General features: G+C 33.6%; 1 protein-coding gene across 1 annotated transcript; it reads left to right on the forward strand.

Annotated features, from left to right (window-relative positions):
- Positions 1-11,630: 11,630 nt before the first annotated feature.
- LOC115718176 (ethylene-responsive transcription factor 13-like) lies at positions 11,631-12,949 on the forward strand. Its single transcript, XM_030647138.2, has one exon. It carries the CDS (start codon positions 11,745-11,747, stop codon positions 12,408-12,410), a length of 666 nt encoding a protein of 221 aa, XP_030502998.2. The 5' UTR covers positions 11,631-11,744; the 3' UTR covers positions 12,411-12,949.
- Positions 12,950-23,273: the final 10,324 nt, after the last annotated feature.

Below are 23,273 nucleotides of genomic sequence, written 5' to 3' on the forward strand. Positions count from 1 at the left end.
ATTAGTTATCAATATAAGAAATTTGAAGTGATTGATGTTTGCATGAATTCTACATGCTAATGGTTTAATATGTTTATTACTATTATACACAGAATCAGTTAAATCCAGATCATATTTTTATTCACAATTACAGTATCGTCAACACAGTGGAATGTGATTGTGATCATATGAATCAAAAGACTTGGTCCCTGTTTCATCAGTGTTATTGGATTTACACTAATGTGATAATCAGCGATGAGGTGTACTTACACTTGGAGTAAGTGTTATGTTCTTTCCAGGACATTAGTAAAGTATACTAGTTTCGAATGTATGGAGTATACATTGGACTGGACCGATATTACAACTAAGTTAAGATATTACAAACTTACCCTTATATATATATATATATATCTTTCCAAGTCAATATCAGTAGTTGATCTTAAGATTAAAAGAATCTAAATCCTGATATGCTTGGGCTCAACTCAGGAGTGTTATTCACGTTCTTTGATTTATTAGTTAAGCCTACTTTTAGGTCAGGGTGATACGTATATTTTGGGAACATGATAGTATGATTGAGTGGGAGTGCTGAACATAAATATGGAATCTATAGCTTCTACTGGTGTATAGAAGTCAAGTGATGATTCCCTTCGAGCTTAGCAAATAGAAGTAAATAGATGAGCTCTTGTTTAACTGACTAATTATTAGATCACTAAACACCATTTACAGGTAGCTAAGTGTTTTAAGGGGCAAAATACATTGAGGGGTGAGAACGGTAAAGAAATCCCATCTTGATGTAGATCATCTATATAGAGGATCTTTAAATCACAATAAGATTATAACAATGGTTAAATGAGATAGCATATTGATATCGTGGAACATACAATATGCTCTATATAAGTACCGAGTGCAATTCTAAGTTCTAAGAGTGGATTCAACGAAGAATTAATAAGTAGGAATTTACTTGGTAAATTTGGTTCACTTATTGGAAGCTCAGCATATAGATCCATGGTCCCCATTCTAGTTGAGAACATTTTGTTTGTAAGACTCATTTATTGATTCGTGATTGATCAATTATAATTCTAAAGTTAGACTATGTCTAATTTTATGAATTTTCACTAAGCAGGGGTGAAATTGTAAAGAAAAGAGTTTCTAGGTTTATTTATTTATTAATGGACTTTATATGTCTAATTAATAATTAAATTAAATGACAATATTATTTAATAATCTATTTTAGTTATTAAATATTTAGTTTTGGCATTTAAAAGGTTAGAATTGGAAAATTGACGTTTTTGAGAAAATAGAAAGAAAATTTGATAAAATTGCAAAATCAAGTGGGGCCCACTACAACACCTTGGCCGGCCACTTATTGTGGAAATTCAAATTGATTTTTTCATTATTTTAATGCCAAATAATTCCTAACGTATACCTAGTAGTTGCCTATAAATAGAAAGTGATGGCTCAGTCAAATCACATGCTTTTTCATTAGCTTTCTGACAGAAATTTCTCTCTTCAGAAAAACTGAGCCTTCCCCACTTTCTATACCTGGCCGAAACCCTCTCTTCTCTTTTCCCTTCATCAATTTCGACCCTAGTGAAAGAGTAAGTGCCCACACACAGCAAGCGATAACTCAATCATAGATTGGAAGACTGTGAACGATCAAACTTGAAGAAGAAGGACATTCGGGCACAGATCTTGATTATACTCTGCTACAGAAAGGATACAAGGGTTAGAGATCTGAGCGGAAGGAGACATTAATTCCGCTGCATCAATGTAAGGTTTTCTTAACTTTATATGTGTTTAATTTATCATTTTAGAAAGTTCATATTTAGGGTGTTTAAACAACATACTTGTGAGTAGATCTAAGATCCTGGTAAAATATATTCCAATAGAAGCCACCTGGGAGCTAGAGTCAGATATGAAAGCTCAATATCCAGAGTTATTCAGGTTAGATTTCGGGGACGAAATCCTTTTAAGGGGGGAATAGTTGTAAAGACTGCTTAGTTTAATTTGAAAATTAGCAGTTAATTATGTTTAATTATGGAAAATTATTTATAGCTATTTGAATAATTATTATGCTGTTATTGTTGAATTCTGAAATGCATTTTATGTCATTTAGTGATTTTTATAATTTTACATTTCCGGTGCCCGGTAACATAGAACTCGATGTTTGGCTCAGTACAATCACAACTTAGTATGTTAGTATTTTGGGGCGGTTAATTAGACATTGGGAATGTGGGGATTGGCCGGGAATTTAGAATTTCCCAAAAATACCCCTTTAGTGCCTTTTATGTTATTTTAGCATGGAAAATAATGTTAATTGATGTTATTTGTTGGCTGAAGTAAAGGTTGTAATTGCATTTCACTCTCATTATTCAAAGACTTCCAAAACTTAGAAAATTAGAAATTTCAAAAGCTCTCTCTCTCTCTCTCTCTCTCTCTCTCTCTCTCTCTCTCTCTCTCTCTCTCTCTCTCTCTCTCTCTCTCTCTCTCTCTCTCTCTCTCTCTCTCTCTTTTCGGCCAAGCTTGGGAGCTGCTAGGGCTGGGTTTTCTTGCTTGATTCAAGTGATTTTCAGCAAGATCAAAGTAATTCTAGTGGAGGTAAACCTTGCTCTAGCCTCTTTTCTTATTTCTTGGAAATTTTGGAAGAATTTTATGGTTTGCATGCTTAGTTTAGATTATTGTTGTTGCTGTGATTTTGTTGTTGTTTGCAGAGGTTTAAGCATGATTATTTGAGTAGATTAGAGCTAGTTTGATGCATGTTAGTTGCCTTGATTCAAGCTTGGAATTTTTATACTCAAAACTATGGTTTTTCAAAGTGAAAATGTGAAAATAGCTGTTGTAAAGTTTGATTGTGTTTGAGTTCAGTTTCTGCAGTTTTTATATGCATGAATATGTAATTTTAATCAAGGTTTGATGCATGATAGGGTTGTTTAACCAAGTTTGAGTTTTGAACTCAAAGCTTGGAGCTTTAATGGCATTTTTGGTATTTGTGTGTTCTGGACTGTTTTGATGCTTTAGTATTGTTCTCTGGGGTATTTAGAACAGGTCTGGAAGATTCGGTTTAAGTTGGGTTTGAATTGAATGAATTATGAATTTTTGAAGGTTTCCTGCGAGGAACCGATTACAGTTGGGCATCCGAGTGCAGATTGGGTTCGAGGAATTTCCGTAAGCTGAATTCGGTTGTGCAACGGTAAATCGTCAGGTTGGGAAATTTTCAGGAACCCTAGATTTTCTCGTTTTTAGGTTATTTGGGGTATTGCCATGCTTTTTATTGATAGGAAACTTTTAGTTTCTAGTTTAAGTCCCCGGGAAGTGATTTAGCATATCACTTATTAGTGTTGTGATTGTTCTGGTTTAGGAGCCTGTAAACCGCCGCGCAGTTCATTCTAGTCAGGTTGACCGGCACACCTGAATTCGGAATCCAGGTAAGATTAGTATAACAGTATGCATATGTATTACATGTTTAGCGTGCATGCAGGAAGCCTGTTAGATTACATTAGATATGTATGTTGGCTTCGAACCATTCGACTGTGTCACATCGGTACAGGCTAGAGTATGACTAGCAGTTGGAGTATGACCAGTGTACCGAGTATAGGCTGACACTGTATCACATCGGTACAGGCTAGAGTAGGACTAGCAGCTGGAGTATGACCAGTGTACCGAGTATAGGTTGATACTAGGGTTGGTGGTTCTGTACTATTTGACGTATCACATCAGTACAGGCTAGAGTATGACTAGCGGTGAGTATGACCAAAGGTACCGAGTATAGGCGATGCTTGTAACACATCGGTACAGGCTCGAGTATGACTAGCAGTTGGAGTATGACCGATTAATACCGAGTATAGGTACATTACTTGTCAATAGTACTGTCTTATGAACGTTCAGGACTCAGTATCGTGTGGGACACGGCAGTTAGGGTTATGGTCAGGGGTATGAACGTCTGATCATAACTCGGGATTTATGTATGATAATTGATTATGCTTTTCTTACTGAATCTGTCGACTCACAGTGCTATGTTTATGTGTAGGTAAGGGCAAGGCTAAGGCTGAAGAACCGTGAGAGCGAGCCAGTGAAGATTGTACATGTCGGGGCGGTTAGGCCTGGAGCGTACGATCCTCGGGACAGCAAGGCTTTTTGTAATTAGTCGCTAGGCGACAAGTATTTTGTTTAGTCAGTAAACTTTTGTAAAATATTTTGTAATCGGGATCTCGAGTATTTTTGTATAAATATTTTATGAATTTAATTAAAAAGCAAAATTTTTAATTAATCACGATTTCCATAAACCTCGTTGATTAGCAACGAGCTGCACAGTATGTTTAAAAATCACTTAATACGCCTATGCTAGTTAGGGTGTTACATATATATATATATATATGTTTTGCACACAAAGGCTACACAGACACAAAAATATAAATGGTACCTGAAATCCACTTTGATTGCATGTAAGTTGCCATCATCAATACATAATCTCTTCATCAAGCACAATATCCACGTTCCAAAAAATATTAGACTCAGAAAACTTCTCAGTCCCATCATGGCCACCAATCTCCTCATCAAGAACAAAAGAAAGGTAAGCCGAATGAAGGGGCTGAAACCCAAAAGTTTTCAATCGACGAATAGCCTCCAAGTACTGCATACCCATGCACTTTGTTGTAATTCTAGCAACAATAACATCAAGAATTCAATCATAAAACCTGGAATAAACTCACAACTTTGACAAAAATAATGAACACAAACTAATTACACATAATGAATCAAAACCAGAAATCCAACAAAGAACAACACAAGAATTTATCCTGGTTTCGGTCCTAGAGATCAACATGATCCCTGGCCATACTCCAGCTGAGAAACATCACCAATTCTTCATTAATATGTGGAATAAGAGAGTATCGATACAATTACAAGATTCAGAGCAATCTCAGCCCTGTGGTACTCGAAACACACCAGAGAAAACAGTCACAGTTTTCTCTCTACCAACCCGAGTACATCCCTTGTTCTGGACCCTCTTCAAGAATAGAACTCACAGCTTAGAAATCCTAAGCAACTCTCTCTCATCCTCTCTTTTATTCTCTATCTTGACCTCTTTCTTAAAGTGAAAAGACTAGACATATATATAGGCCCAACTCAAACAAGGATAGCACCAACTAACTAACTAACATAACAGAAAGTTAGTTAAGTTAGTTGGTTTAGGTGAGTTGGATAATAAGTTGGTTTAGAGGATCAACTTCCACAAATTTCCACCTTGATTCTCTAAAGCAACCTACCAGAATCTTTTCACTGAAGCCTTGATGATGTGTTATCTCGAAATGTTCAGCAAGAACCAATGTTCAGCAAACTGAGACAATGCATCAGTTTGCTGAATGTAAGAACCTTTGTTCCCATGTCAGCAGGGTTGTCACTTGTGTGCACCTTTTCCAATTCCAGAACCCTGTTCTCAATCTTCTCTCGAATCCAATACAATCTAATGTCAATGTGTTTGCTCTTCTCATGATATACAGGATTCTTGCACAGGTGAATAGATGACAGACTATCAGAATAGACTGTCCCTTTGTCTTTGAGCAGCAGCAGCTCTTGCAATATTCCTTGTAGCGAAATAGCTTCCTTGAAAGCTTCAGTGGTGGCCATGAATTCTGATTCAGTAGTTGACGGTGCCACCACTGGTTGTTGTTGTGATTTCCAACATATGCAGCTTTTGTTAACCATGAATACATAGGCAATGGTGCTCCTTCTATTGTCCCTGTTTGATGCATAATCAGCATCAACATAGCCTTCTAACCTCACTTCAGATGTGTCTTTCTGATAGATCAAACCATACTTGATTGTCCCTTTCAAGTATCTAATCAGCCACTTCACAGCATTCTAATGCTCTAACCCAGGGTTTGCAATAAACCTACTCAAAACACTTAGAGAATGTGCTATATCAGGTCTAGTACTGACCATGATATACATTAGACATCCAACAGCCATAGCATATGGAACACCTCTCATATTTTCCCTTTCAGTTTGAGTTTTAGCGCAGTACTCATTAGACAACTTGAAGTGCCCTGCAAGTGGAACTGCAATGGCCTTAGATGAGTCTAAGTTAAACTTCTTGATCACCTTCTCAATGTAGCTTCTCTGAGTTAGCACCATCTTTCCTTCTTGCTTGTTCCTCATGACTTCAATCCCCAAAATTTTCTTGACTGCTCCCAAGTCCTTCATTTCGAATTCAGAGTTGAGTTTGTTCTTAATGACTTGTATTTCAGCTTTGTCTTTGCTGATGATCATCATATCATCAACATATAGTAATAGGTAGACAACCTTAGGTGTCCCTAGTTCCTTGTAGTAAAGACAAGAGTCAAATTTTAACCTTGAAAAACCAATACTCTGAACAAACTGGCTAAACCTTTGATTCCATTGTCTAGGTGACTGTTTCAACCCATACAATGACCTTTTAAGCAGGCAGACCAGATCAGTTTTGCCATTTTCCACCTGAAAACTAGGTTGTTGCTCCATGAATATCTCTTCATCCTAAAAACCATTTAAGAAGGCAGTTTTGACATCGAACTACTCAACTTCCAAGTCATTGTGTGCAGCAATGGCTAACATCATTCTAATGGTTTTGTACTTCACAACAGGTGAGAAGATATCTGTGTAATCAACTCCCTCAACCTGTGTGAATCCCCTAGCTACCAATCTCTCTTTATATCTAGGTTGTTCACCCTCTGACATTCCCTCTTTTTCTTTGAACAACCATCTGCAGGAGACAACTTCCTTGTCTTTTGGTCTTGGCACCAGAATCCAAGTTCTTTTCTTCTTCAAGGAATGCATCTCCTCTCCCATTGCAGCAAGCCATTTCTTCTTTGATTTGCATGCAATTGCTTCTTCATAGGTAGTTGGTTCAGGTTCACTATCAGATTGTATCACACCAAGGGCATAGGCTATCAAATCAGCTTCAGCATACCTACTGGGAGGTCTAATTTCTCTCCTTGTCCTGTCTCTAGCCAATTGATAGTTGGTCAAATCTAGTTGATCATCTTGGCTGGTTTCCAGGGATTTCACCTCAGTTGTACCTGTACCAACCTCAGTTGTGTCTGCAACCTGTGTTTCCACCTCAGTAGATGTCCTTGCTTCTGGTGTGTGGGGTAATTCAATGGAGACTTCAATCTTGTCAGTGTTGATCTCCAACTCAGCAAGGCCATCCCTGTTAGTACCTGCAACATCAGAACCCTTGCCTTCCTTGGCTGTCAAGTGCATGAAATCATGCTCATTAAAGACTACATCCCTAGATATAATAATCTTAGGTTTTTCATTTTCAACATGACATAGTCTATATCCTTTAACACCCTTAGGATATCCAAGAAAGAAACATTTAATAGCCCAAGGTTCCAATTGGTCAAGTTTCTGGTGTGCATATGCAGTGCAGCCAAATATTTTCAAGTGATTCAGTTTAGGTGTAGTGCCATGCAATTTTTCATAGGGAGTTTTTAAATCAATCACTCTACTAGGGCTCTTATTAATCAAATAACATGCAGTGATCAAAGCCTCCCCCCAATAGATTTTACCTAAACCAGAACTAATCAACAAGCACCTAACCTTGTTCAACAAAGTTCAATTCATCCTCTCAGCAACACCATTTTGGTGAGGTGTGTGCTTAACAGTCCTATGTCTAACAATTCTAAATTCAGAACACAACAAGAAAATTCAATATTAATGAACTCTGAACCATTATCTGTCCTAAGCACTTTCAATTTCCTTTCATACGGATTTTCCACTTCAATTTTCCATTCTCTGAATTTCTCTAGACATTCATTTTTGGTTTTAAGTAAATAAACCCATACATGCCTACTGAAATCATCTACAATAGACAAAAATTAGTGTTTACCTGAGTGAGTTCCAACCTTGTGAGATCCCCATAAATCAGCATGAACATATTCTAATGGCCTTTTAGAACAATGATGGCCTGCCATGAATTTCCATCTGTGATGCTTTCCCAACACACACGTTTCACAGAAGGGTAGTGAGTTTGGTTTGAAATTGCCTAAGAGCCCTTGCTTGGTTAGTTCTTTGATCCCTTGTTCACTCATGTGACCCATCCTTTTATGCCACATTTCCATCTCAGTTTCTTGGTGTTGCACAACACTAGCTTCACAAGCCATCACTGTTTCTCCTTGCAAAATGTACAAACCATTCTTCTTTTCACCTTTCATGATGGTAAGAGACCCCTTTGCAATCCTCATCTGACCATTGTTAGACTTGTAGCTGTAGCCTTCATCCTCAAGAGTACCAAGGGATATCAAGTTCCTTCTAAGTTCTGGTATATGCCTCACTTCATGCAGCATTCGAACAGTACCATCAAAGTGCCTAGTAGCAACCTTTCCAATGCCAATTACCCTGCAAGAATTGTCATTTCCCATTAGTACAGTACCAGAACTTACTTTCCTATAGTCAATAATTTTTTTCAAAAATAGGACACATATGGTATGTGCATCCAGAATCAAGAATCCATTCATTTATGATTCTTTGATCTGAAACCATGTACAAGTCACCATCAGATGAGCAATGATTTGAGTCTTCAACATTAGAAGCAGAATCATGGTTCTTTACTCTGTCTTCTTTGAGTTTGTTCTTGAACTCAACGCAAAACCTCCTGATGTGACCTACTTTCCCACAGAAATAACATTTTCAGTCCTTATGGTATTTTCCTCTTGATTTCGATCTTAACTGGGATCTATGTTGGCCTTTGAAATGATCTTTTCGATAGTGATCTCTGGCCCTGTTGTTGTCTCTTCCTCTGGCCAGGTAAGCTTCATCCTTGACATTGTCTTTCTCCTTGGACATTTCTTGTTCTTTGGACTTCAAGGCTCCAAGAACATCATCAAGGGTGAGAGTATCTCTTCCATACTTGATCACAACCTTCAATTCTTGGTATGCAGGTGGCAATGATCTGAGAAGAATGACAGCTTGGCTTTCTTCATCAGCAGTGTGCTTCAAGTTAGCAAATCCTATATGATTTGGTTAAATACATCAAGGTTATCATCTAAAGACAAATGAGAAGACATTTTAAAACCATATAAAGATTCTAACAAATTAGTCTTGTTAGTTAGAGAGGGTTTAATGTAAATCTCTTCAAGCTTGCTCCATAGCTCTCGAGCTGTCTTCATATTCTGAACCTTCCTTCTCACTGTATTGGACAAGTACATTTTATAGTGTAATATGCCAATTCCTCCATATCTTCAAGTTCTTCCTTCTACAACTTGTCAGTGAGTTCTTCCTTGGGTTTCAATGCCTTGGCAACTTTTTGATGAACAAGAATTCCCTTCAAACTTTCCCTCTATAGGCCAAAGTCCCCTGTCCGATTGAACTTTTCAAGTTCAAATCTTGCTGATCCTGTCATGACTGGTTGTAGATGAGTCTTAATTGAATCTTGATTCTTGACTTCCTCAATTGGATCTTGAACCTAAGCACTAATTTTGTTGTAATTCCAGCAACAATAACATCAAGAATTCAATCATAAAACCTACAATAAACTCACAACTTTGACAGCAATAATGAACACAAACTAATGAACAACATAATGAATCAAAACCAGAAATCAAACAAAGAACAACACAAGAATTTCTTCTGGTTCCGGTCCTAGAGATCAACATAATCTCTGGCCATACTCGAGCTGAGAAACATAACCAATTCTTCATTAATATGTGGAATAAGAGAGTATCAATACAATTACAAGATTCAGAGCAATCTCAGCCCTGTGGTACTCGAAACACACCAGAGAAAACAGTCACAGTTTTCTCTCTACCAACCCGAGTACATCCCTTGTTCTGGACCCTCTTCAAGAATAGAACTCACAGCTTAGAAATCCTAAGCAACTCTCTCTCATCCTCTCTTTTATTCTCTATCTTGACCTCTTTCTTAAAGTGAAAAGACTAGACATATATATAGGCCCAACTCAAACAAGGATAGCACCAACTAACTAACTAACATAACAGAAAGTTAGTTAAGTTAGTTGGTTTAGGTGAGTTGGATAATAAGTTGGTTTAGAGGATCAACTTCCACACACTTCATATCCAAACAACATAAAGATCCTCACTTTCTTGAATCTCCTTCCTAATTATTCTCGTCCATTATTCTCTCCCTCCATCTTACCAAAGATTTAACATAGCCTAAGATCTCCCTCTTTTTTACGGTCAGCGCGACGATTGGTGGAGCAAGAGGCGTGAGTCGGATCGTCGGACAAGTAACCGTCGCGTTCGTCGTTGTGCTAGAGAAGTTACCGTCACGTTATATAATGGTTGTATATTTAATACTAATAAATTAGTTTTCGAGTAGTAAATAATTATTAAATAGATCTTCCAACTGTAACTATATACATGAAGAATGATTATGTAAGCAAATTATTTTAAAAAAATAGCATAATGTAATTAAATTTAGGAAGATATTTAGCTCATGAAAATTTTTATGACAACAAAAAAAGTTCAGAAATTAATAAAACTCAACAAATATTAGATAGAATGAAAAAAAAAAATTAGTTTAAATGATGTTGATGTTTTATGAGAGAAAAAAAGAGAAAATACTATTTTGGAACATGTATTTTGCAAAAGTTACCGAATGGATTTTCTGTTTTGTTAAATGACAAAATGGATCTTGTATTTTCCAAAATAGTCAAAATAGGACCCTGAGTTTAATTTTTAACAATTTTTTTTTTAATATAACCAACTTGAAGACAATTCCTAATATACGAAGAGATACAGAAAATGTAAATATTTTTGTTGTAACACTTTTAGATCGGATTATTATTAAATTTTATTTTGATAAAAAATCAGTTCAAGATTGTATCATTTTGAAAAATACAGGATCCATTTTGTCATTTAACAAAATAAAGAATCCAATTAGTAACTTTTACAAAACACATGGTACAAAAAGGTATTTACGCGAGAAAAAATGATATTGAATTCATTGATCGGATATAGATTGAGACCTCAAAATTGAAGGATGTTCTTTAAAATAACAATCTATTTAGTATAAATCCAATTTTAAAATTGCCACGACACTATGAATATATGATAAAAAATTTTTTAAAATCAATAGTACTTTTATATACTATTATCTTCTATCTCTTTATATTATATACACGAGGATTGTTATTGGACACCAATAATGTCGAGCATTGCAATTAGGCACTAGTGGTGCCTAACACCTTTGCGACATGTCGCGTTGCGATTTGCTAGCGATACTCCCTAAAAGCTATTATATTAAATTATATGAGACCCGATATTTAAATGGACCAATAGTGCTAGGCACCACTAGTGCTCTTTCACGTCTTACAATTAGTTAGTGATATTTTTTAAAATTATTACACTCATATAAAACCAAAAAAGTACTAAGAACCAATATTATTTTTTAATAATTCTCTATATAGTTATTTATAATAGAAAATTAGCAAATAACAAGGTATTAAAATAAAGGGAAATGTCAATTCAACCATTTTGACACGTGACTAAAAATAGTAGAATAAAAAAAAGCTCACACATGCAGCTTCCTCGAAACATGACTGACATCGTGCAATCAAACATTATAAAAGTGTTTCTCTTTCCAGATTCCTCTATTAAACATCTATAACTATTTCTTCTTATAAATTGTACAGTCACAATCACAAACACAACCAAAATTATATACTCGAAGTAGTACCTTCATTATTAGAAAGCACTTCATCTCTCAATAATCAAAAAAGAAAAAAGTAAGCTCTTCTAGAGAACACTACAAAAATATTCAATATATATAGGATGTCTGGATCTATACTGGTTAGTAGCTCAGATTCTGTAGATTTAAATCTTCTGGAGGCTATAAGGATATACCTCCTTTGTGATGAAGATCTCATCACACGTATTGACTCTCCAGATACTTTGAACTTTAGCAACAATTTCTTTGCTGATGCTGATAATCTGCATATTAAAGTGGAGGACTACACCACAGAAGACATGGCAGTTATCGATGGATGGAGTCCCTCTGACGAGGGCTCTTCAACAAAAGATTTCACTGAATTGGAGAGAAGTGATTACCAGCCGATTGCGGTGGCGCGTTTGTCGAATCCGCCGCAAGCGAAGAATAAGGGGAATAAAGTTAGCTTTAAGGGAGTGAGGCGGAGACCTTGGGGGAAGTATGCTGCGGAGATTAGGGACCCAAAACAGAAGGGGAAGAGGATTTGGCTGGGAACGTATGAGATGCCAGAGGATGCGGCTTTGGCTTATGACAAAGCGGCTTTCGAGATTCGAGGAGCCAAGGCCAAGCTCAATTTTCCTCACCTTGTTGGATCGGTGACTAGGGAACCAATCCGAATAACCCCAAAGCGACGTTCTCTACAGCCTTCTTCGTTGTCATCTGAAAATGGCTCCTTGACTGCGAAGACAAAGAGACAAAAAGTTTGGCTCGCTGGAGAGTACCAATTTTGAATGTGAGATTAATGAGGAATTCGAAGTATGTCAGTTAGGGTTTGAAGATGCTTGGTTCAGTAATTGGAATGATTTGGTGCACAAACAACAACGCTGATTTTTGTTTGCCATAACGATTCTACTTCGATTCTGCAATTGTAAAAATTAGAAAATAATTAAAAATTGCAATATAATCATCAATGGTACACAAGTTATTAGTGCAATTAACATCAGATGGCATATATATATTTAGTTAACACAGAATATGTGGAAATCCATAAATCCTCTTTCTACCAACATTATGGTACTGTTTATACTATGTGATATTTGTACTATGTGGAAGCTGGTCGTTGAGCAAGTAGCATATTTAACAAATGTTATAGAATCATGCTGTCAATGGTATCTCAACAAGAGCAATTCATATTGCAATAATAAGTCAAATAACTAGGATTAGATGAAAGTAGAAAATTATTGTACAAATATTTATTGACGGGGAGAAGAGTTCTTGATTTTTTTTGTTTTTTTTTTTTTTTTGTTTTTACATATATATCTATTCTATATGAAAGTTACGTAGCCACGTAAATATTAGTTTTATTAAAGTTCTAATAGTTTTTGGTTAAGGATTCGGCAACTAATTGTAAATTATTTTTTAAATGATTTATTTTATAAAAGTAAACTTGTTAAGAATGTCCTATATAAACATATGATATACACATTGATTTTAATAATAAACAGTAAATTTATCTCAATATATTTATACTCATATAGTAATTATCCTTAATGTAATGAAATAATTTATGTGTTCCAGTCGATTGGCTGGACTACTTTATATCGTACTTTTTTCTTTGGTTGCTCGTCTTCTTCTATATTAATAGGTGTCTTTCCTCGTTTTTTGCCTCACCTATTTTTAAAAAGACTAAAAATTAGTTTTAAGGAAGAACATAAAACAAACAGAAGAGATTAAATATATTTTGATTACCTTAAGCGCACCATGTATTCTAATTGGTCTCAATGGAACTATTGGCTCTATCAGGCTATCAAAATATGATATCAGCTTGGCATAGTTTGGCTCTTCATCAAACTTCATATTTGTAATAGCTTCAAGAAACTGCTTGAATGGTGTTGGACAAAAGCAGCACATCAATTCAGGGGAAATAGCCATCTTTTTCTTACATACTAGAAAGCTTTTGTTCTCACCTTGCATATCATTTAGAGCAATGTTAGGAAGAGTGTAATCATGTATCAGAAGTTTTGAGCATGTTTCGTAAAGCAACAACTCACCTGATAACCTTGCCAGGGTAACCTTCCTTTTATGAGGAAGACTAACGTGTATGCTAAGGACTCGATATCAACCCATGTCATCATTTAAATGAGACATCTCCTCCCTCTGATCATTACTTTTGGTTGTGCAAGCAAATCTTCTTCCTTCCTCTATAATTAACACAAACAAAATGTTAGATTATGGCTGGCTAAATGAAATTGAATTTCAAATCTGTGAGAGAAAAAAAAAACAATAATTGGTTTTTTTTTTTTTTTTTGCTAATTAAGTTTATTTCATGTATACAATTCATAAAAAGTAGATTTTTATTGACAAATTATTAAGTGATTAAGAAGAAAAAAGAAAAACCTTTTCTAGCCAAACTGGTTATACCTAATAAGATTTATTTGTGCACACTCACCCGATCAAAAAACAACTCAATGAAGTTACATTACATTAAAACAACTCAATTTGACAGCTACATTTCCATATATACATATACAAATACAAATACAACACTGGGCTTCCCTTCCCATGTTTAAGAATTACAATATATAACACAGCCAAAGTGACACTTTTCATTGCTGACAGTGACAAACTGATCATCTTACTTAGATGATGGAAAACTTTCACATTAGCAGCCTATTCCATTCTAAATGCAGAGACTAAAATCAGATAGATACCTTGATTGATTGATTGATGATTTTCATCCATAGCAAAGAAGAGACCACACCATGCTTTACTTGGCAGCGTACCAGTTTTGTGCACACTTAGCATCAACAGCAAGATCAACACTTAGTATATTTCTGTCGTTAAAAGGCTTCGACATGCACTCATTAACGATGCCTTTGGCAACCTCCGCTGATTCTGATGGCCCTTCCAAGATCACTTTATCATGAACCTGATTTTCATAAGGAAAGATAGAAACAAGAGTAATTTCAATAAACTTTTCTCGCAACGAAAACCAGAAAATCAAAACTAAGATAGCAACCAGAATAAAAGAGCAGGAATCCGAATAATAGTACTGATGAGAAAAGGATGCAAATATGTGAACTTAACCTGTAAAAGCAGCCTCCATCCAAGTTCCTTCAAACGTTCATTCGTGGATATCTCCAACATGGCACACATGGCAACATCAGCGACACTACCCTGGACCGAAGTATTAACGGCTGCCCTTTCAATATGACCTCTTTGAGAATAAGAAGCACCAACCAATGAAGGAAACCAGCGCGCTCGTCCTAATAAGGTTCGAACACACCCTTTTTCATGAGCTTCTCTTTTACGTTTTTCTTGCCATCTTAGTACTTCTTGTCTATCTCTGTACCATAGAGCAACTGTTTCTTTTGCTTCCTCCACAGAAACCTGAGAAAGACCAATAAATAACTCCCTTTAGTACATCAATTTTTTTATTGGTTCTACTCCATCTTATTTTATCTTTAATCTGGTTGTGAAGTAAACAAAATCCTCCGCGCTTATACAGATATATAGAATATTCCATTGATACCTTCCAATCCCGGGAAAGACCAACCGACGTTTTTCCATATGCAATAGAAAATATATAAATTACAACTCAATGTCTGGACCTCCTTGATATAATTCTAAAACGTATTCATTGAATGAATCAAAACAGTGAAATGTCTATATATACCTTTAGCAAAGGCACAGGTGGTTTATCTTCACCAGGTTGAGGATCCCATTCAAGAAGAACCTGCTTATTTTTAACGGCTTCACGAATATGCGGGTACATGTTCAAGGCAGTCCTTGAATGAAAATCTCCACCAGCTTTGAAGGCATCCAACATAGTTGGCAATATGAGCCAAAATCCTAAGTTCCAACTGTGATATGAACAGATATCAATCAACAGATGACATCTTATTACTATTATATTTATTTATTTATTTTATAATTTTTTTGTTAAAGATGAAATCTCACTTTTCAAATTTGTCCACACAAAACTTACCTGTCCATAGTCAGCAACAATGACGGAATTACCAGGTGCAGCTATAAATGCCTGACGTATCTTATATCGATCTTCTCAAGAGCAGGTTGATTCTAATTTTACAAAGTGGGAAAAATATACAGTAAATACCAGCTACAATCCAATATAGTTTGGATACAGTCATCCAATTGGATTGAATGATAATCGATCATTTCGAAAATACATGTAAAAGTAAAAATAACCTGCAAATTTGGTCGTCTAGCATATAAATGTCCAGTTTCTGTTATATAATTTCTCATAATTTATTATTTAATTTCTCAGTTTCTGTTATATAATTTCTTATAATTTATTATTTTTTTATTTAAAAAAAGTCACCCAATAATTTCTCATAAACTAAAAATTCTCTAAAAATTCTGTTATATAGCCACATTAGATATAAAGTGTGCCTATAACAGAATTCTTAGTTTATGAGAAATTTATGGGTGACTTTTTGTTTATATTAAAAATAAAATGGTTTATTAATAAAAATAAAATAGTTTATAAGAAATTCATGAGTCACTTTTTATTTATATATAATAAAATAAATAAAAAATCTCATTAAATCTAAAAAAAATACAATTGGATTTTTGCTTTGTACATCTACTATTGGCTTTTTTAAATACACTTATGTTATTTAGTTGGATTTTATTTAAAATAAGAATTTACTACTAGTTATATATTATATATATATATATTACTAAAGAATTTTTCTATTTATTTTTTTGGCTAATCAGGTTATAATTGTTTGCCTCCACATCTGAATCTGAATATGTAAAATGTGGCTATATAAACGAATTCTTAGTTTATGAAAAATTATTGAGTGACTTTTTTTTTATGACTAGAGAATTTTGGTTATTGTATTATCATTGCTGCTACATAGTTGATCATTTTTAGATTTTTTATGTGAAATTTTGTATTGTGAGGTTTTTAGAGTTTCTAATAGACTTCAATGAGTAATAGATTTATATAATTATACTTGGAATAAATTTTGATAATGTCGTTTGATGGATTCCTATTTTGTTATTAGGTAACATAATGTTATTATTCGTTAGGTTGTCACAATTATTAAGTGAGAATAAATCAATTTAAAAACCTTTCACTATATTGAAAGGTGAGATTGATTTTAATATGAGCTTAATTATATTTTTTATTTTGTATATCTATTGTTTTATTTGAAAACAGGTGAATAAATGACTGCACTATATACAACAATTAAGGACATCACTCCAACTACCAAAAGTTGGAAGAATAAAATGAGAGTGTTAGGAAAATTTGAAAAGCGGACAAATAAGAGTTCACCACTCAAATATCAAATACTTAATGTTAGCAGACAAAAAAGTATATAATCAGTTAATTTACTGTTGAAATTGTCAATACTCTACTAATAAATAATATATTTTCCAAATTTTGCATGTACACGCGTTGCAACAAATTATTATTTCATAAATATATTTTTTTCCTTAAAAATGAACACAGGGTAATGATGTTGAACCTAATAACTAATAATATATATATATATTTTTTTTAATTTTTCATTGTATCACTTTTTAATAACGTAGAAAAAAATTAGCATAAAATTTAGTATACATGCCTCGCACGTAATTTTTTGCTAGTATATATATATATATAATAGGTGAATGTTACGTGACGAGCCACGTATTGTTAGTTTTATTTTGTTTTTTTTAGATTTTGTTAACTAAAGTGTTACAATTATTTGAACGATTTGTTTTATAAAATTAAACTGTATGTAGTGCAACTGACTCCCCTCTTTCTGCACCATGTATAACCTGAAATACATACTTTTCCAATGTAAGTAACTTTACAGAGAATTCACATTCAGACGAACCAAATGTTCCACACAGAAATCTACATATGATTATTATAGACACATAAAAGATGTGTACCAACAACTTATATGACAAAACATTTGGAAAATCTAGTTAGCTATATCAGATTTTATCTTTTCCTTGCTCATGTGAGTATATCACAGAAGTTACTCAAGTAGACATAAGTCGCATGAGAACTGTAAACCATAATATTAATGTATATTTGTTTTTAAAAAAAAAAGTATAGTGAAAATTAAGGAAAATCTGATTTACAAAGTTCTTTTTGTTGTGGAGAAAATACAGCGTGGAAAAAGCAAAGTCCAAGTTTCGACAAACCTCCCTTGAATGCATGGCTATTGTCAAAATCAATAATCAAGAGAAGAGGTCTACGTGTAAATGGAATAATAACTCCAGGATATAAATTATTTGAACCTAAAATTCAACAAAAGACCTGACATTAATAGATGTTAACTTGAATGTACACTACTACAAAAATGGGTTTTCCCGACGCTTTTAAACAGTCGTTTAAAGTATTGTCGTCGGTTTCTATAACCGTCGCCTATTCGGCCGTCGTAAATTGGGCAAAATAGGCGACGGTTTAAAACCGTCGCTAATCTGGGATTCCCGACGGTTTAAAACCGTCGCCTATAACTGGGTATAGGCGACGGTTTTAAACCGTGCCTAATACTATAGGCGACGGTTTTAAACCGTCGCCTATAGTATTAGGCACGGTTCTTAACCGTCGCCTATACCCAGTTATAGGCGACGGTTTTAAAACGTGCCTTATATGCTGGTTTCGTTTTTAAATTTTTTTAGCGACGGTTTTTTTCGGTCGGTACATTTGAAAAATAGGAAAAAAAAAACAAATTTTCTGCAATTTTTTTCCCTGCATTAATTTTTAAATTTTGTAAAAATCTGCATAGTGACAACAATTAAACTAACGTCTAAATATATTTAAAATTTTGTATAGTCACAATAATTGAACTAACGCTAATTAATATCATCTAAATATGTATATGTTTCAAAACTTTCATCCTGCTCATTGAACTTTCTTGTTACAAAAATGACAACATTGTAGAATAATAGTTGAACTACCTTGCCATTCAAATAGATAGATAGCTCAAGGGCATCTTCAAGGATCTTCTTTGCCCAATACATCCTGCACAAGAGAAATGCTCCAAAGTTGGATAAGTTAGAAGATGATAAAGGCATCCTTCAAGAGAAAAATAATCACACAAGAATTAAAGAATGTTCAAATATCTGATTCTCTATTAGAAACAATGAATGCACTGCAAGATAAATCGATCATATAGTTGATTGAATACTATTACAGCTACGATCACAATGGTAAAGCAATAGCTTACAAGGCAGAAACTATAAAAAATAGATATCTCTATCCAAAATTAACCTGCCTCATAAACCCATGCATCTTTCCATAGTGGACCTAGAGGCTAATAATAATAATAACTTGGAGGAGTACTTCAACATTCAACAACATATTCATGGTTGGTCTCAATTAGTTGCAGAAGCTGTAAAATAAGTTGTCATAGAAAAATTCTACATACAATGATTCTCTAATACAGTACAATTTGTTGGGTTTTATGCCCTAAATAAAACTCATTTCAATATAATCAGATTTACTTATTAACAAAGATCAGAAATAACATTTAATGTTGCATGGTTCACATGATTTATTTCATGATTATTTACATAATGTATGAATTCTATTTAAGTCCAGAACATATCGATTTGTTAATGATTATAGTGTTGTCAACACAGTGGAATATAATCTTAATTATATGTTCGAAAGTTTATTCCCTGATTTGTCAGTTCACTGGATTTAGACTGACATGATAATCTGCGATAGGTATTCTTACACCTTGGATAAGTGTTATGTCCTTTCTAGGGCATTGGCAAAGTTTACCAGTATCGGATGTATGGAGTATACATCGGAAGGGACCGATATTGAACTTTGATTAGATATATTAAAATTTACCGTAATATCTATTCAATTCAATATCACCCGTTGATCCTAGATCAAATGATCTTAATCCTGATATGTTTAGGTTCAATCTCAAGAGTATTATACATGTTCTTTGATTTGTTAGTTAAGCCTACTTTTGGGTCAGGGTGATACGTACATTTTGGGAACATGATAGTATAAGTGAGTGGGAGCGCTAACATAAATATGGAATCTATAACTTCTATAGGAATTTAGAAGTGAAACGATAATATCCTTCGAGCTTGGCTAAACAGAGATAAATGGTGGAGATCTCATTTAACTTCGCTGAAATATCATTTATACGGAGCTAAGTGTTTTAAGGATAAAATACATTGAAGGTGTAATGGTAACTTAGTGCCTATTCAATGTAGATCATCTATTGGAGGGTCATTGATCAACTTAGGATTATAACAATGGATAACTAATGACGTATCTATATCGTGGAACATATAGAGCGTTCTATATACTGAGAGTGCAATTCTAAGTTCTATGCGTGGATTCAACGAAGAATTAATAAGTCAGTGAATTTAAGATATAAATTCTTGATCTGCTTATTTGAAGCTCGGATATATAGACCCATGGTCCCCATACTAGTTGAGACCATACTGCTTGTAAGACTCAGTTAATTGATTTTGATTAATCAATCATAATTCTAAAGTTAGACTATGTCTAGTTTATGAATTTTCACTAAGCAAGGGCGAAATTGTAAAAAAAAGAGATTCTAGGTTTATTTATTAATTAAGAGACTTTATATGTCTAACTAATAAATATATTAAATGACAATATTATTTAATAATTAATTTTAGTTATTACATAATTAGAATTGGCATTTAAATGGTTGAATTTGAAAATTGGCGTTTTTGAGAAAATGAGATGCAGAAATGATAAAACAGTAAAATTTCATAAGTGAGGCCCATTATCCAAAGCCCAGGCCGGTCACTTTTGTAGGCTTTTATCATTTAATTTTTCATTATTTTAATACCAAATAATTCTAACTTAAACCTAGGTGGTTACCTATAAATAGGTAGTGATGGCTTCAGGAAAAATAGATACATTTCATTCCTTCAGAGAAAAAATTCTAGCTGCCACCTTCTCTCTTCTTTTCTTCTCTAAATTTCGAAATCCTTGAGTGAATGAGTGGGTGTCCACACACATCAAGTGGTATCTCAATCATAGTGTGTAAGACTGTGGAAAATCAACCAACAAGAAGGAGAATCAGGATCAAAGGAAGGAGAGAAAGAGATCCAGGTTTAGATCTTGGTGATGCTCTGCTACAGAAATGAATCAAGGGCTAGAGATCTGAACGGAAGGAGTTATTATATTCCGCTGCACCCAATGTAAGGTTTCTTAAACTTTATATGTGTTTATTTCATTGTTTTAGAATTCATAATAGGATGTTAATGAAACATACTTGTTAGTAAATCTAGATCCTAATAAAATATATCCAACAAATGACCTTAGAGCCATGGTAATGATTTACTTTCATGAAATATGAATTAAAACGATGTTTTGCATTGATTTGGATGGTTTCATGTGGTTTATGTGCTTATTTGATGATAGTTTAGAAATCGCAATATATGTTACTAAAATATTTTTTATTTCGATCTGAAATTATTTTTTATGGAAATTAGACGAAAAATTAATAAATTTAGGCTTTTACAGAACCTAATTTGGATTTTTTATGAATTAATTATGATTTTTTGAAGTTGAAGGAAAATATTAGGATTTGAATGCACACACGCGCGCGCGGACGCTCGGACAGCTCCCTGTCTGAAGGGCAGCTCGCGCCCACTTCCCTCGGTCAAATGAGGCTGCTTGCAGCCTCTTTCCTAGGCCTAAACCATGCTTCCGCGCGCGCAGGGTTATGCAATGCATACCCCTGTGCCTCAAACTTTTTTTCGTCATAACTTTTGATTCAAAAATCGTTTTTCATTAAAACAAAAGCCAATTTTTGGTAGAATTTTGTGTAGAATCTGAATTTTCAATTAAAAATCTAATTGTCAGAATAAAATTAATTTTTATTAATTTTTTAATTAATTAAAATTAGTTTCTGATATTAGTAGGCTTTGAATTTTGAAAATTTGATTTCTCACAAAAGAGCCTTATGGTCATTTTTGAAAATTTTAGATTATTTTATTGCACACGTTTCAGGGGGCACATCCCCCCGAACCCCCTATCGTTCGTGTCCTACACCCGTAGTTCACTCACTTGTTTCATTGCTTTCACTCTAATTACAGGTTTAGGTTCCTTTCCCGTTACTAGTTTCTTCCAATCACAAGATACGTTAGAAGGACTACAACGCACTGAAACGACGTAAGTGACCAAGTCTTCTGACTTGGATTGGCATACTGGGGTCAATTCCACCTATCCTCTTGATTCCATCTCCTTTACGTACAGCTAAGGTTTTCATTCCTAACTCATCAAATCAAGTAGACAAACTTCTAGGTGACGTGGCCTTTTCCTGACATCATCACATTGGGCATTGCTTGAGCTAAGTCAAGCTTGGATCAAGTTAAGTAAAGACTGACTACAATTAAAGATCCTTCACAGCACACTTTCTATATATCTTTCTTCATTATCGGCTGCATGCTATCTCCGATAGAGCAATGGGAGGTTCAGTCTTACCGTGCACCGCACTCAATTCTTCCCCCTACCCAACCAACTATTTTAATTATAAGATCAGATATTATTTTTTAAATGATCTTACTTTGATATTAAAATATTATCTTTTAAAAATAATCTTGTACTAATTTTAAAATTTGCTAACCATATCATATCTTTTTCAAATTTGTTATTTTTTTGAAATATATTTTATTAATTAAAATTATATGATTAGGAATATGTTAGGTTTAAGATTTTATCTTATTAGATATTTTTTTATTAAAATTATATTTTGGCAAAAAATAACATGAAGATTTGAAAAATTAGTTAGTTTAGTTTGAATAGATATTTTAGGGTTTCAAACCATAAATTTTTCAAACTTATTATTTTATTATTTTTTAAAAAAAATATTCTAACCATATAAAATATCTTATTTTTCAATTAGTTTATTTATGTAATATTTAAATTTATTAAATTATAAGACTCAGAATATAATAAAATATCTAAATTTAAAATTCAAGATATTATATTATATTATCTTATTAGAAATTTTAAATAAATTTAAATTTTGAATAAACTTGATATTTAAAAAATTGGTTAGATATTTTTTATTTTTTGTTAGAATTTAAGAAATTTAGGAGTTTGTTGAATTTTGAATTTTTTTTCAAATATTCTCTAACAACCTAAATTTGAATTCTAGTTAAGATATTTATTTGAAAATTTAATTTTATTTTAAATTTTAAAATTGAGATATTTTAGCTTACTTTTCAGATATTCCAGATCAGTTATTATTGTTTGTATTGTTTGATTATATTATTATGTATTCAATTTTTTTTTACAAACCTATTATTTATTTGATCTAAATTGCTATGATTAACTTGTTGACAGATCCAATGATCTGATTTTAATCATAGTCCAATTGTCAATAGATCTTATAAATAATTTGTAACAGGTAAATTTTGCAATTTCTTTCATCTGTGTAAACCTAGTAACATGATAGGGCCCATCCAAATCATTTGACCTGTGTGAGCCTATATGTTTGCTATTGGGCTTAGATGCATATAGGAAGCCCATTTAAGTTTTACTAAGTAAATGGACTAGGTTGCTAAAATAAATTTTGACATAAGTAAATTTATTTAGGCCCAATTAGATTTGGACTTATTCAATGAATAACAATTATTTATTTAAAGGTTAAATTCCTCTCTTTTGGGTCTTGTGT

Source organism: Cannabis sativa, chromosome 5 (assembly GCF_029168945.1).
Source record: "Cannabis sativa cultivar Pink pepper isolate KNU-18-1 chromosome 5, ASM2916894v1, whole genome shotgun sequence".
In the NCBI taxonomy this organism is placed as follows: domain Eukaryota; kingdom Viridiplantae; phylum Streptophyta; class Magnoliopsida; order Rosales; family Cannabaceae; genus Cannabis; species Cannabis sativa.

Coding starts and splice junctions, on each gene's coding strand:
- LOC115718176 (XM_030647138.2), top strand. CDS start 11,745: ATGTCTGGATCTATACTGGTTAGTAGCTCAGATTCTGTAGATTTAAAT.